Source organism: Choloepus didactylus, chromosome 9 (genome assembly GCF_015220235.1).
Source record: "Choloepus didactylus isolate mChoDid1 chromosome 9, mChoDid1.pri, whole genome shotgun sequence".
NCBI classification, from domain to species: domain Eukaryota; kingdom Metazoa; phylum Chordata; class Mammalia; order Pilosa; family Megalonychidae; genus Choloepus; species Choloepus didactylus.
In genome coordinates, this window is record NC_051315.1 from 81015016 (window position 1) to 81028440 (window position 13425).

At 38.7% G+C, this 13425-nt stretch overlaps 1 protein-coding gene across 2 annotated transcripts in view; it reads right to left on the reverse strand.

The window, feature by feature from the left end:
- HIBCH (3-hydroxyisobutyryl-CoA hydrolase) overlaps positions 1 to 13425 on the reverse strand; it is a 141084-nt gene that overhangs the window by 6976 nt on the left and 120683 nt on the right. For both annotated transcript variants that reach the window (XM_037850657.1, XM_037850656.1), the window contains exon 12: positions 9318 to 9437. In XM_037850657.1, the coding sequence (XP_037706585.1) occupies positions 9318 to 9437 (120 nt within the window). The remainder of the gene's footprint in view (positions 1 to 9317; positions 9438 to 13425) is intronic.

The following is a 13425-nucleotide window of genomic DNA, read 5'->3' on the forward strand; positions in this document are numbered from 1 at the left end:
TGTCTCCATTCAGCAGCACTCATTTCCTTCTTAAAACAAATCAAATTGAATTAAAATCAAATCACCTCCTGCTTAAAACCCTGAGAGACTTTTCAAGAAACTCATTTCTCATTCTTCAGGTCACAGATTAGGTGACATCTCAGATATGCCTTCTCAGACTTACTTATTCAAAGTAGGTTTTCCTTTGCTCCCCCCACCCACCATTCCTGCATCATTCTCTTCCATCACCAACTCTGTTTCCTTTAGAGTGCTGTCTACAATTTTAATTGTTTTGTTTATTGTGTTTACTTGTTCTTTATAGTCTCAGGAGACTATAAACTCCATGAGTAGAAGGGCTATGTCTTCTTATTCAACAGTGTAGCTCTAACACTTGGCACAGTGCCTGACACATAGCTAATGCGTTTGCTGGAGAGAACAGAAAGGAAGGAATCAATCAAATTTCACTAAGTGTATGTGAAAAATATGGACCCTGTGAGGTATACAATAGGGTGGTGGTCAAGAGTGCAGGTCCTGGTGTGAGACTGCCTAGTTTCACAGACCATGTCTCTGCCACTTAACTAGCTCCATGACTTTAGGCACGTTACTATTCTATGCCACAGTTTCCTTCTCGAGTCAGTGTTAGATTTAATGGAGAGAATGTATGTCAAGTGCCTAACACAGTAGTTTCTCACAGGAGACATTCAACAGATGTTAGCTGCTATTTATATCCATAAGGAGTCACTTTAAGATACAGCTAATGGAGCTTTATTTCTGGTTAAATGAACTACTTTGAATATATCAGTAACTATTTTAAGATATTAACACCTATTAGTAATTTACTACTTTCTGGTCATTAAATGAAATATTCCCTAAAAGTGAATTTATTCACTCTATAATATGAGGTTTCTTGATGCTCTGAACATAACAAAAAGGGGTGATTTTTCAAGAATTAATCATCTGGAAAAAGAAATCACTAACGCTCTGAAATGTTTCATTAAATCAATTATATGGCATGTGATTACTGTCTAATTTAAGTGTATCTACAATTGTACTTACAATGCTAATTAATTAAAACATTTAAACAACTTTCATTTGTGCATTTATTGTATGTCGAGCACATACTAAGCACTTTATATCTGGTGGTTCATTTAATTCTCACAACTACTTGATAAGTGATATTCCTCATCTTAACAAAATGAAGGAATTTGGATTCAGAGCTTATGTATCTTGCCAAGGTCACAAAGACCATGCCTGAAAAATGGTTTGTTTTTATTTTGGATTCCAGGTGAAGTTAGAGATCTTATACTTACATGCAAATGTAACTGCTTGTTTCATAAAGACTTAACAATATAGGGAGCAGTATTTCCACACATCTAAAGGTACTATCCTGTTATGTTTTCATAGATAGGTTTACAGGTAATTTTAATTTTCTTCTCTGTACTTTTCTACAACATACACATTAGTTTTTTTTTATTCATTTTATTGAGATATATACACATACCACACAGTCTTACAATTTGAATGTTCACAGTACCATTACATAGTTGTACATTCATTACCAAAATCAATCCCCGACACCCTCATTACCACACACACAAAAATAACCAGAATAATAATTAAAGTGAAAAAGAACAACTAAAGTAAAAAAGAACACTGGGCGCCCTTGTCTGTCTGTCTGTTTCCTTCCCCCACCTTTCCACTCATCCATCCACAAACTAGACAAATGGGAGTGTGATCCCTATGGCTCCCTCAGTCCGACTGTCCCCCCTCATAAGCCACATTTTTATACAATTGTCTTCAAGATTCATGGGTTCTGGGTTGTAGTTTGATAGTTTCAGGTATCCACCACCAGCTACCCCAATTCATTAGAACCTAAAAAGGGTTGTCTATATTGTGCATAAGAGTGCCCACCAGAGTGTCCTCTCGGCTCCTTTTGGAATCTCTCTGCCACTGAAGCTTATTTCATTTCCTTTCACATCCCTCTTTTCGTCAAGAAGATGTTCTCCATCCCATGATGCCAGGTCTACATTCCTCCCCGGGACTCATATTCCACGTTGCCAGGGAGATTCACTCCCCTGGGTGTCTGATCCCACGTAGGGGGGAGGGCAGTGATTTCACATTTCAAGTTGGCTTAGCTAGAGAGAGAGGGCCACATCTGAGCAACAAAGAGGCACTCGGGAGGAGGCTCTTAGGCACAATTATAGGGAGGCCTAGCCTCTCCTTTGCAGCAACCGTCTTCCCAAGGGCAAATTCCGTGGTAGAGAGCTCAACCCATCAAACCACCAGTCCCCTATGTCTGTGGACATGTTAGCAACTATCGAGGTAGGGCAGGCCAATACCCCTGCATTCTCCACCAGCTCCTCATGGGGGCTCTGCATATTTTTTTCCTCATTTTTTTTTTTTTTAAACTTTTTTTTTCCTAAATCAACTGTATGAAAAATAAACAAAATTAAAAAAAAATTAAAACAACATACAATAAAAGAACATTTCAAAGAGACCATAACAAGGTAGTAAGAAAAAGACAACTAACCTAAGATAACTACTTTACTTCCAACATGTTCTTACTCTACCCCAAGAAAGTAACCTAATATAGCAATATTTCTGTGAACTTGGTCCTACTATACCCATCAGAAATTAACAGACCATAGTCATTCCTGGGCATTCCCAGAACATTAAATTTACCCATGATAGCTTATCTGTTCTTCTTGGTTTATTGTTCCCCCTTCCTTAATTGCTCTCTATCGCTAGTTCCCTTACATTCTACATTATAAACCATTTGTTTTACATTTTTCAAAGTTCACATTAGTGGTACCATATAATATTTCTCCTTTTGTGCCTGGATTATTTCGCTCAGCCTTATGTCTTCAAGGTTCATCCATGTTGTCATATGTTTCACAACATCGTTCCTTTTTACTGTCGTCTAGTATTCCATCGTGCGTATATACCATATTCCATCGTGCGTATATACCACATTTTATTTATCCATTAATCTGTTGAAGGACATCTGGGTTGTTTCCATCTCTTGAAAATTGTGAATAATGCTGCTATGAACATTGGCGTGCAGATACCTGTTTGTGTCACTGCTCTCCATTCTTCCGGGTATATACCGAGAAGTGCAAACGCTGGATCGAAGGTTATCTCTATATCTAGTTTTCTAAGGAACTGCCAGACAGACTTCCAGAGTGTCTGAACCATTATACAGTCCCAACAACAATGAATAAGAGCTCCAATTTCTCCACATCCCCTCCAGCATCTGTAGTTTCCTGTTTGTTTAATGGCAGCCATTCTAATTGGTGTGAGATGGTATCTCATTGTGGTCTTAATTTGCATCTCTCTAATAGCTAGTGAAGCTGAACATTTTTTCATGTGTTTCTTGGCCATTTGTATTTCCTCTTCAGAGAACTGTCTTTTCATATCTTTTGCCCATTTTATAATTGGGCTGTCTGTACTATTGTCATTGAGTTGTAGGATTTCTTTATAAATGCAAGATATCAGTCTTTTGTCAGATACATGGTTTCCAAAAATTTTTTCCCATTGAGTTGGCTGCCTCTTTACCTTTTTGAGAAATTCCTTTGAGGTGCAGAAACTTCTAAGCTTGAGGAGTTCCCATTTATCTATTTTCTCTTTTGTTGCTTGTGCTTTGGGTGTAAAGTCTAGGAAGTAGCCACCTAATACAAGGTCTTGAAGATGTTTTCCTACATTATCTTCTAGGAGTTTTATGGTACTTTCTTTTACATTGAGATCTTTGGTCCATTTTGAGTTAATTTTTGTGTAGGGGGTGAGGTAGGGGTCCTCTTTCATTCTTTTGGATATGGATATCCAACTCTCCCAGCCCCATTTGTTGAAAAGACCTTTATGACCCAGTTCAGTGACTTTGGGGGCCTTATCAAAGATCAGTCGGCCATAGATCTGAGGGTCTATCTCTGATTCTCAATTCAATTCCATTGATCTATATGTCTATCTTTGTGCCAGTACCATGCTGTTTTGACCACTGTGGCTTTATAATAAGCTTCAAAGTCAGGGAGTGTAAGTCCTCCCACTTCGTTTTTCTTTTTTACAGTGTCTTTAGCAATTCGAGGCATCTTCCCTTTCCAAATAAATTTGATAACTAGCTTTTCCAAGTCTGCAAACTAGGTTGATAGAATTTTGATTGGGATTGCATTGAATCTGTAGATGAGTTTGGGTAGAATTGACATCTTAATGACATTTAGCCTTCCTATCCATGAACATGGAATATTTTTCCATCTTTTAAGGTCCCCTTCTATTTCTTTTAATAGAATTATGCAGTTTTCTTTGTATAGGTCTTTTACATCTTTGGTTAAGTTTATTCCTAGGTACTTGATTTTTTAGTTGCTATTGAAAATGGTATCTTTTTCTTGACTGTCTCTTCAGTTTGTTCATTTCTAGCATATAGAAACACTACTGACTTATGTGCATTAATCTTCTATCCTGATACGTTGCTAAATTTGTTTATTAGCTCTAGTAGCTGTATCGTCGATTTCTCAGGGTTTTCTAGATATAAGATCATATCATCTGCAAACAATGACAGTTTTACTTCTTCTTTTCCAATTTGGATGCCTTTTATTTCTTTGTATTGCCGGATTGCCCTGGCTAGCACTTCCAGCACAATGTTGAATAACAGTGGTGATAGCGGGCATCCTTGTCTTGTTCCTGATCTTAGAGGGAAGGCTTTCAGTCTCTCAACATTGAGTACTATGCTGGCTGTGGGATTTTCATATATGCTCTTTATCATATTGAGGAAGTTTCCTTCAATTCCTACCTTTTGAAGTGTTTTTATCAAAAACGGATGTTGGATTTTGTCAAATGCTTTTTCAGCATCTATTGAGATGATCATTTGATTTTTCCCTTTTGATTTGTTAATGTGTTGTAATACATTGATTGATTTTCTTATGTTGAACCATCCTTGCATGCATGGAATGAACCCCACTTGGTCATGGTGTATGATTTTTTTAATGTGTCTTTGGATTCGAGTTGCAAGTATTTTGTTGAGGATTTTTGCATCTATATTCATTAGGGAGATTGGCCGGTAGTTTTCCTTTTTTGTAGCATCTTTGCCTGGTTTTGGTATTAGACTGATGTTAGCTTCATAAAATGAGTTATGTAGTGTTCCATTTTCTTCAATGTTTTGAAAGAGTTTAAGTAAGATTGATGTCAATTCTTTTTGGAAAGTTTGGTAGAATTCTCCTGTGAAGCCATCTGGCCCTGGACATTTATTTGTGGGAAGCTTTTTGATAACTGATTGGATCTCTTTGATTGTGATTGGTTGGTTGAGGTCTTCTGTTTCTTCTCTGGTCAGTCTAGGTTGTTCATATGTTTCCAGGAAATTGTCCATTTCCTCTACATTATCCAGTTTGTTGCCATACAGTTGTTCATAGTACCCTCTTATAATTTTTTTAATTACCTCGGGATCTGCAGTAATGTCACCTTTCTCATTCATTATTTTGTTTATATGGGTCTTCTCTCTTTTTGATTTTGTCAGTCTAGCTAGGGGCTTGTCAAGCTTGTTGATCTTCTCAAAGAACCAACTTTTGGTGTTATTTATCCTCTCTATTGTTTTTTGTTCTCTATGTCATTTATTTCTGCTTTAATCCTTGTTATTTCTTTTCTTCTACTTGGTTTAGGATTGGTTTGCTGTTCATTTTCTAGCTTCTTCAGTTGATCCATTAGTTCTTTGATTTTGGCTCTTTCTTCCTTTTTAATATATGTGTTTAGTGCTATAAATGTCCCCCTCAGTACTGCTTTTGCTGCATCCCATAGGTTTTGGTATGTTGTGTTCTCATTTTCATTCGTCTCTATACATTTAGCAATTTCTCTTGCTATTTCTTCTTTAACCCACTGATTGTTTAGGAGTGTGTTGTTTAACCTCCAGGTATTTGTGAATTTTCTAAGTCTCTTAGGGTTATTGACTTCTAATTGTATTCCATTGTGGTCAGAGAATGTGCTTTGAATAATTTCAATCTTTTTAAATTTATTGAGCCTTGTTTTATGCCCCAGCATATGATCTATTCTGGAGGAAGTCCTGTGAGCACTAGAGAAGTATGTGTATCCTGGTGATTTGGGATGTAATGTTCTATATATGTCTGTTAAATTCACTTCATTTATCAGATTGTTTAGGTTTTCAATTTCCTTATTGGTCTTCTGTCTGGTTGATCTATCTATAGGAGAGAGTGATGTGTTGAAGTCTCCCACAATTATTGTGGAAACATCAATTGCTTCCTTTAGTTTTGCCAGTGTTTCTCTCATGTATTTTGTGGCACCTTTATTGGGTGCATAAACATTTATGATTGTTATTTCTTCTTGTTGAATTGCCCCTTTTATTAGTATGTAGTGGCCTTCTTTGTCTCTCAAAACATCCCTGCATTTAAAGTCTATTTTATCTGAGATTAATATTGCTACACCTGCTTTCTTTTGGCTGTAGCTGGCATGAAATATTTTTTTCCGTCCTTTCACGTTCAGTTTCTTTGTGTCCCTGTGTCTAAGATGAGTCTCTTGTATGCAGCATATTGATGGTTCATTTTTTTTTGATCCATTCTGCAAATCTATACCTTTCAATTGGTGAGTTTAATCCATTTACATTCAACGTTACAACCGTGAAGGCATTTCTTGAATCAGCCATCTTATCCTTTGGTTTATGTTTGTCGTATATATTTTTCCCTCTTTCTATTAATATCCTTTAATGTACCCATACCAAATCTCTTTAGTACTGAACCTTTCTCCATGTCTCTCTCTCCTTTCTTTGTTTCTCTGTCTGTAGGGCTCCCTTGAGTATCTCCAGTAGGGCAGGTCTCTTGTCAGCAAATTCTCTCAGCATTTGTTTGTCTGTGAAAAATTTAAGCTCTCCCTCAAATTTGAAGGAGAGCTTTGCTGGATAAAGTATTCTTGGCTGGAAATTTTTCTCACTCAGAATTTTAAATATATCGTGCCACTGCCTTCTCGCCTCCATGGTGGCTGCTGAGTAGTCACTACTTAGTCTTATGCTGTTTCCTTTGTATGTGTTGAATTGCTTTCCTCTTGCTGCTTTCAGAACTTGCTCCTTCTCTTCCGTATTTGACAGTATGATCAGAATATGTCTTGGAGTGGGTTTATTTGGATTTATTCTATTTGAAGTTCGCTGGGGATTTATGATTTGTGTATTTATGGTGTTTAGAAGATTTGGGAAGTTTTCCCCAACAATTTCTTTGAATACTCTTCCTAGACCTTTACCCTTTTCTTCTCCTTCTGGAACACCAATGAGTCTTACATTTGGACGTTTTATATTATCTATCATATCCCTGAGGTCCATTTCGATTTTTCAATTTTTTTCCCCATTCTTTCTTTTGTGCTTTCATTTTCCGTTCTGTCATCTTCCAGGTCACTGATTCGTTGTTCAACTTCTTCTAGTCTTGTACTATGAGTATCCAGAATCTTTTTAATTTGGTCAATAGCTTCTTTAATTTCCGTAAGATCATCTATTTTTTTATTTAGTCTTGCAATGTCTTCTTTATGCTCTTCTAGGGTCTTCTTGATGTCCTTTATATCCTGTGCCATGGTCTCATCGTTCATCTTTAGTTCTTTAATTAGTTGCTCTAAGTACTGTATTTCTTCTGATCTTTTGATTTGGGTGCTTGGGCTTGGGTTATCCATATCGTCTGGTTTTTTCATGTGCTTTAAAATGTTCTGTTGTTTTTGGCCTCTTGGCATTTGCTTAACTTGGTAGGGTTCTTTTAGGATTTGTAGACCAATCGAAATCCTTATCTCTAATTTGTCAGGTCTACAGCTTCGTGGAGTACACTTTCTGTGACTAACCAGCAGGTGGCTTCCGTGAGCCACCTGTTCCCCTCAAGCCAGTTCTCCCCCGCTTTGCCTCTGTGGTGAGTGGGGGAGTAAGTCTTGTGGAGTCCAGTTGGTGTACCAAGCTTGCATGTGTCGTTGGTGTTGCCCACCCTGTATAAGGGGCGTGTCTAGGCAGTCAGGGAGGGGGGCAGCTCTAACAACCAAATCTCCCTGGTGTTCCTGGAGTTTTAAAGCTGCTGCAATAGTCTAATCCTTCAGTTCAGTCCTGCCACAGTTTGTCTCTGCCACTGACCCACAAGTCCCTGGTATTGGCGTGTGGCCCCTGAGACTTGTGAATGGGTCCCTCTTCCAGGCCTTGCACCCCCTGGTGCTCTGTTGAGGGATGACTGTGCTGTGTCACAGGTGAGTGCCGTCCCCCCAGGGTGGTTCTGGGCTGCCGGTCTGTGTAGGGAGGCTCCCAGTCTGCTGAAATGATGGCTGAATGGGGCTTGTTAATTCCCACTGCTCCACCTTCCCAAGTCTGGGACAACCAGCTGAGGGTGCAGGGAGGCTAATGTCCACGCCCAATTTTGTGGTGTATGCGTGTTATTGTAAGCACTTCCGTCACATTCGGTTGTCTGGGGCAGCTCTGGGCTATGGGGCCTGTGACGGGCAGGAGTGTTTCCTGTCCACCAGGATGATGGCTGTGAGAGGACACTCCCCTTTTCTTGGGAAGTTGTGGTGTTTAGTGAATTTTCTCAGCCACTGGATTATTGCCTTTTGTCTCAGAGCTCTCAGTTCTGCTCTTGTCTTGACCTGCCCAAATTGCAAGTCTTTGAGGCTTTCTATATTGGGCTTCTTAGAGTAATTGTTTTAGAAAATGAAAAAAAGATTAAAAAAAAAGAAAAAAAAAAGGGCCCTCCCGGCAGATCTAATGCATTATTGAAATGCTAAGAGACAAAGCAATTAGGGCTATTAAGGAAAGATCCGGGGGGCAGAGCGATCAGTTTTTCTTTGGGTTTTGCAAATGAGCCTGCGGGCCTGAGCTCTGCCCTTCCCCTTTCTAAGTTCACCAGAACTCCAAAAAGCATCCACTTTTATTTTTGAGTTTGTCTTGCTGTTTTTTTGCTATGCCTATCTCCTCTCTGCTGGGCTGGCTGCTCCCAGATTCTCTGGTGGCTGGTCTCAGTCTATGTATGGTTGGAGTTTGAATCAGCAGAATGAGTTTCCGATAAGAGCTACCACTGCAGTTCTCCCTTCTCCTTCCCGGTGCTGATGGCCCCTCCTCCCACGGGACTGAGCCTGGCAGGGAGGGGCGCAGGTCCCCTGGCTGCAAAAACTTACAGATTTCGCTGATCTCAGCAGTTCCACGTCTTCATGAGTGTTGTATGAAGTATGCCCAAAGTCAGATTGCTCTGCGTTGTCCAGTCCACGCAGTTCCTGGCTTTCTACCTACTTCCCTGGAGGAGTAACTAAAACATACACCTCACCAATCCACCATCTTGCCCTGCCTCTACCTACTTTTTAACTAGAAGATAACAATAATTTTGTTTTTTAATTCTTACCATACAAGCTTGACTTAGCCGATATTCCATAGTGAACACTTCTTGCAAGGATTTTGAAGATCCCTCCATGAGTTGCCTTAATGTGATCTTCAGGGATGTTGGAGACATTTTATTAATTACCTATTGGGGAAAAATACTTTATTAGTTTCAGCCCAACAGTTCTTTTACTGTTTTAGCCTAGTTTTGATATATAAAACTTTCATATGCCAGTGTCTCATGTAAGTAAGAGTATACCTTAGCCTAGTCCTCCCAAAGCACCAAAGTTTCTAATCTATTACAAAACAAAACAGAGCATTCCACAGGTGGAATAAATTCTATATTTATAAATTAAAAGTAATAAAATAAGTCTACATTTGTAGCTTTCCTAGCAAGAATTACATCCTAACTAGGTATGCAAACAGCAATTACACTTGGATAAATTTAATATACATTTTCAAACAGCTAATATACCATAAAGGACATTTCATTTTATAATATAAAGGAGAGATGATAGAGTAGAAATAGAGTAGCTCTCCCTTCCCACTTTATGATGCTAGAGAAGTGTCTTAACTGAACTATAGTCTTCACCTATAAATAAACCTACTTACCTTGGAAATAAGGGAAGAAAACAATTCATTACTATAAGACACTCCTTTAAAGTATTTAAATATTTAATAAAATGAGAATTACAGACCTGACTCCCTGGTAACAATGCTATTCCTTTTGAATTTAAAGATGCTATTTCTAATGTTCCAGTCTATGTTTATGACGACTGTGACAACCATGTTTGTTTTAGTAGGTCCAATGCATGCTGTATACATGTGGTACCTGCCCTTTCCTTTGTAATCACAACATACAGTTTCAAGCTCTGTTACTGAATGACTGTCTCAAGGGTTTAACCCATCTTTTTTGAGTTCAAAGGATTCCCAGACTGCTTCTGGACTCTCTGTAGCATCCTCAAGTCTAGCAAAGAGATTCAGAGAATAGGCTGAATGGATAGACAGTATCTTATTTAGCAGTTTTAAGAGACTACTGCACAGGAGAAGGTCAAGGAACATAAGTATTTTACCTACAGCCATAATATTGCTGAAAAGAAAGAAAAGATGGGAAGAAAAGATAAATGATTAAGGGCTTTTATGAAACTGGGTCTTCATGAGAACTCACTCTTCTGCCTTGGGTACTTTCTGGACATTATTCCACTTAATACCCTGATGGCAATCCTACACCATGCCTTTCTGGTTGCAGGCAGTAAGGATGATGGCATGTCTATAGCAGTCTGTATACAGTGCTAAGAGGTCCCTTCTTCCCATAGGCAATGAGACAACAGGTACATCTTGCTAACCAAACCACTAATTTCCGGCCAGAAAAACACCCACGCCATCACAGGTAAACATCTAAAACTTAATGCACAATGTGAAAAGCTGAGTGTGAGGAAGTGATGAAGCAGCTTCTCTAGTCTGCAAGGTCAATGAAGGTACAGTTCCCTTTTCAACAGTGCTGGGGTGTGCAAGCCCACAATCATTCCATAACCAGGCCATAATCATGATGGTTAAGTGACTATGGTTTTCATTTCTTGGTCTAGCACTTTATGTGCAATCTGAACTTCTCAAAACACAAAAAATCTCTCTCTCACTATACTTCTGCAGCTGACTAGCATTAATTTCATAAAAAAGGCCACTTAAGGGCCCATTTATTTATGCTGTCATACACACACACACCCCCCCACACACGCACACACACGAATAAAATAGGAAAAAAATTTTCATTCAAAAAGCTCTATTGGTGCAGCATCTCATAAAATATTATTTAAAGATATTTCATAAGATAGGCATCATATAATAAGAAATAGGTATAATGACAACCCAAACAATCCCTATGGTTTCCAAAAACCCTCAGTAAAAACAGGGTGAGGGTTTGAACTCTAAGGTCAGATAGCTCCAGGCTGGAATCCCAACTCCACCACGTCCTAGATGATTCACCTTAGTTTCCTCATTTGCAAAATGGAGATAATATTACCACACATTTCCTAAATGGTATGGCAGTGTAGAATAATGCAGTGTGTCTGAAGTCAAGCAAAACAGGGAAAGAATATTTATTGAGCACATTTCCTTAGCTCTCAAGTAAATACTTTCACACGTTTAATCACACCTTGGGAAAGGGGGTAGTGGTATGCCCTTTATACATAAGAGAACACTCTCCCCTTCCCTCCCTCCCTCCTTCACTTCCTTCTTTCAGGGTAGGAAAAGCCTTGAAAATAATAACAGAGGAAAATGTACCACTAACTCAAAAAGGTAAAATTGAAGACAATGAAAGATGACTGATGTAATTAGTGCCTAGAGGAGGCAGAAAAGGATAGAATTGAGAAATAATTGGGGATGTTCACCTTGGCAAGTAAGTATGACCCATCTTAGAGAAATCAGAGAAGGAAAGATGGACAAGAGTTAAAGGAGCACATATAATATGGCTTTAATCATTAAAAAGGGAATATATAGATTGTTTTAGAAAATTTGAAAAATGATATGAACTTGTATCTTTAGCTATGCCAGAAATGTACTGATACGATCCTGCACTGAAATGACCTCAAGCACACATTTTTACTTCTTTGGAGAACACTGATCAGTGTTCCAACCAATTCTGACGCTTTAAAGATTGTCTTCTGTATGTCAAAGAGCCAACTTCTTTTTTCCTTTACTTTAATCAAATGATTCCTCTTCTTGTCTCAATTCAACAATACTACTGAGAATCTGTTATGTACTATTGTATTAGTCAGGATTCCCTAGGGAAACAGAACCGACAGAAGATATCTGCAAATATTATGAGATCTTTATAAAAATTGCTCATGTCACTGTGGGGATGCACAAGTCCAAATTCTGTAGGACAGACTGTAAGCTGGGAACTCTGATGAAAGTTTTAGATGAATTTCTCAGCAGAAGCTGGCTAGATGAAATAGAGATGGACACTCTTCTCTTCTGACTGCTGAATTCACCGCTTCTATTTTTTTGTTTGTTTGTTTTTTAGGTACAAAGAGACTTATTAGGAATGAGAAAATAAATCAAAACACATTTGTAGAGACTTAGATATTGACATTCCATTTCTTTTGAGATCTCTGTAAGCAATTAATCAGAAATGTGAACCTGGAGGTGCTTCATTCTTATTTTTTTAAATTCAGTTTTATTGAGATATCTTCACATACCATACAATCATCCACGGTACACAACCAGCTGTTCACCATCATATAGTGCATTCATCACCCTAATCAATTTTTGAACATTTTCCTTACTCCAAGACAGAATAAAATTAAAAGTAAAAAAAAAAAGGAAAAAAGAACAACCAAAGCATCCCATCCTCCCCATCCCACTCGTTTTTCATTCAGTTTTTGTCCCCATTTTTCTACTCATCTGCCCATATCCTGATAAAGGGAGCGTGAGCCACAAGGTTTTCACAATCACACCGTCCACACCGTCACACCATATAAGCTACATAGTTATACAATCATCTTCAAGAATAAAGGCTACTTACTGGGTTGCAGTTCAACAGTTTCAGGTACTTCCTTTTAGCTATTCGAATACAATAAAACCTAAAAAGGGATATCTATATAGTGCATAAGAATGCCCTCCAGAGTGACCTCTCGACTCAGTTTGAAATGTCTCAGCCAATGAAACTTTATTTTGTTTCATTTAGTTTCCCCCTTTCGGTCAAGATTTTCTTAATCCCACAATGCCTGGTTCAGGCTCAGCCCGGGAGTCATATCCTGCATTGTCAGGGAAATTTACACCCCTGAGAGTCAGGTCCCACGTGGTGGGGTGGTGGGGGGGTGGTGGTGGTAATTCACCTGCCGAGTTGGCTTAACTAGAAAGAGGGCCACATCTGGGCAACAAAGAGGCACTCTGGGGGAGACTCTTAGGCACAAACACAAGTAGGTTTAGCCTCCCTTGCAGTAACAAGCTTCATAAGGGCAAGCCTCAAGATCAAGGGCTCGACATACCAAACTATCAGTCCTTAATGCTTGTGAAAATATCAGTAATAACCCAGGTGGGGCTGTCCAACATTTACACATTTTCCCCCAGCTCCTCCAGGGGGCCCTGCAAATATATTTTTATTCTCTGCCCAAATTACTTTGGGATGTATC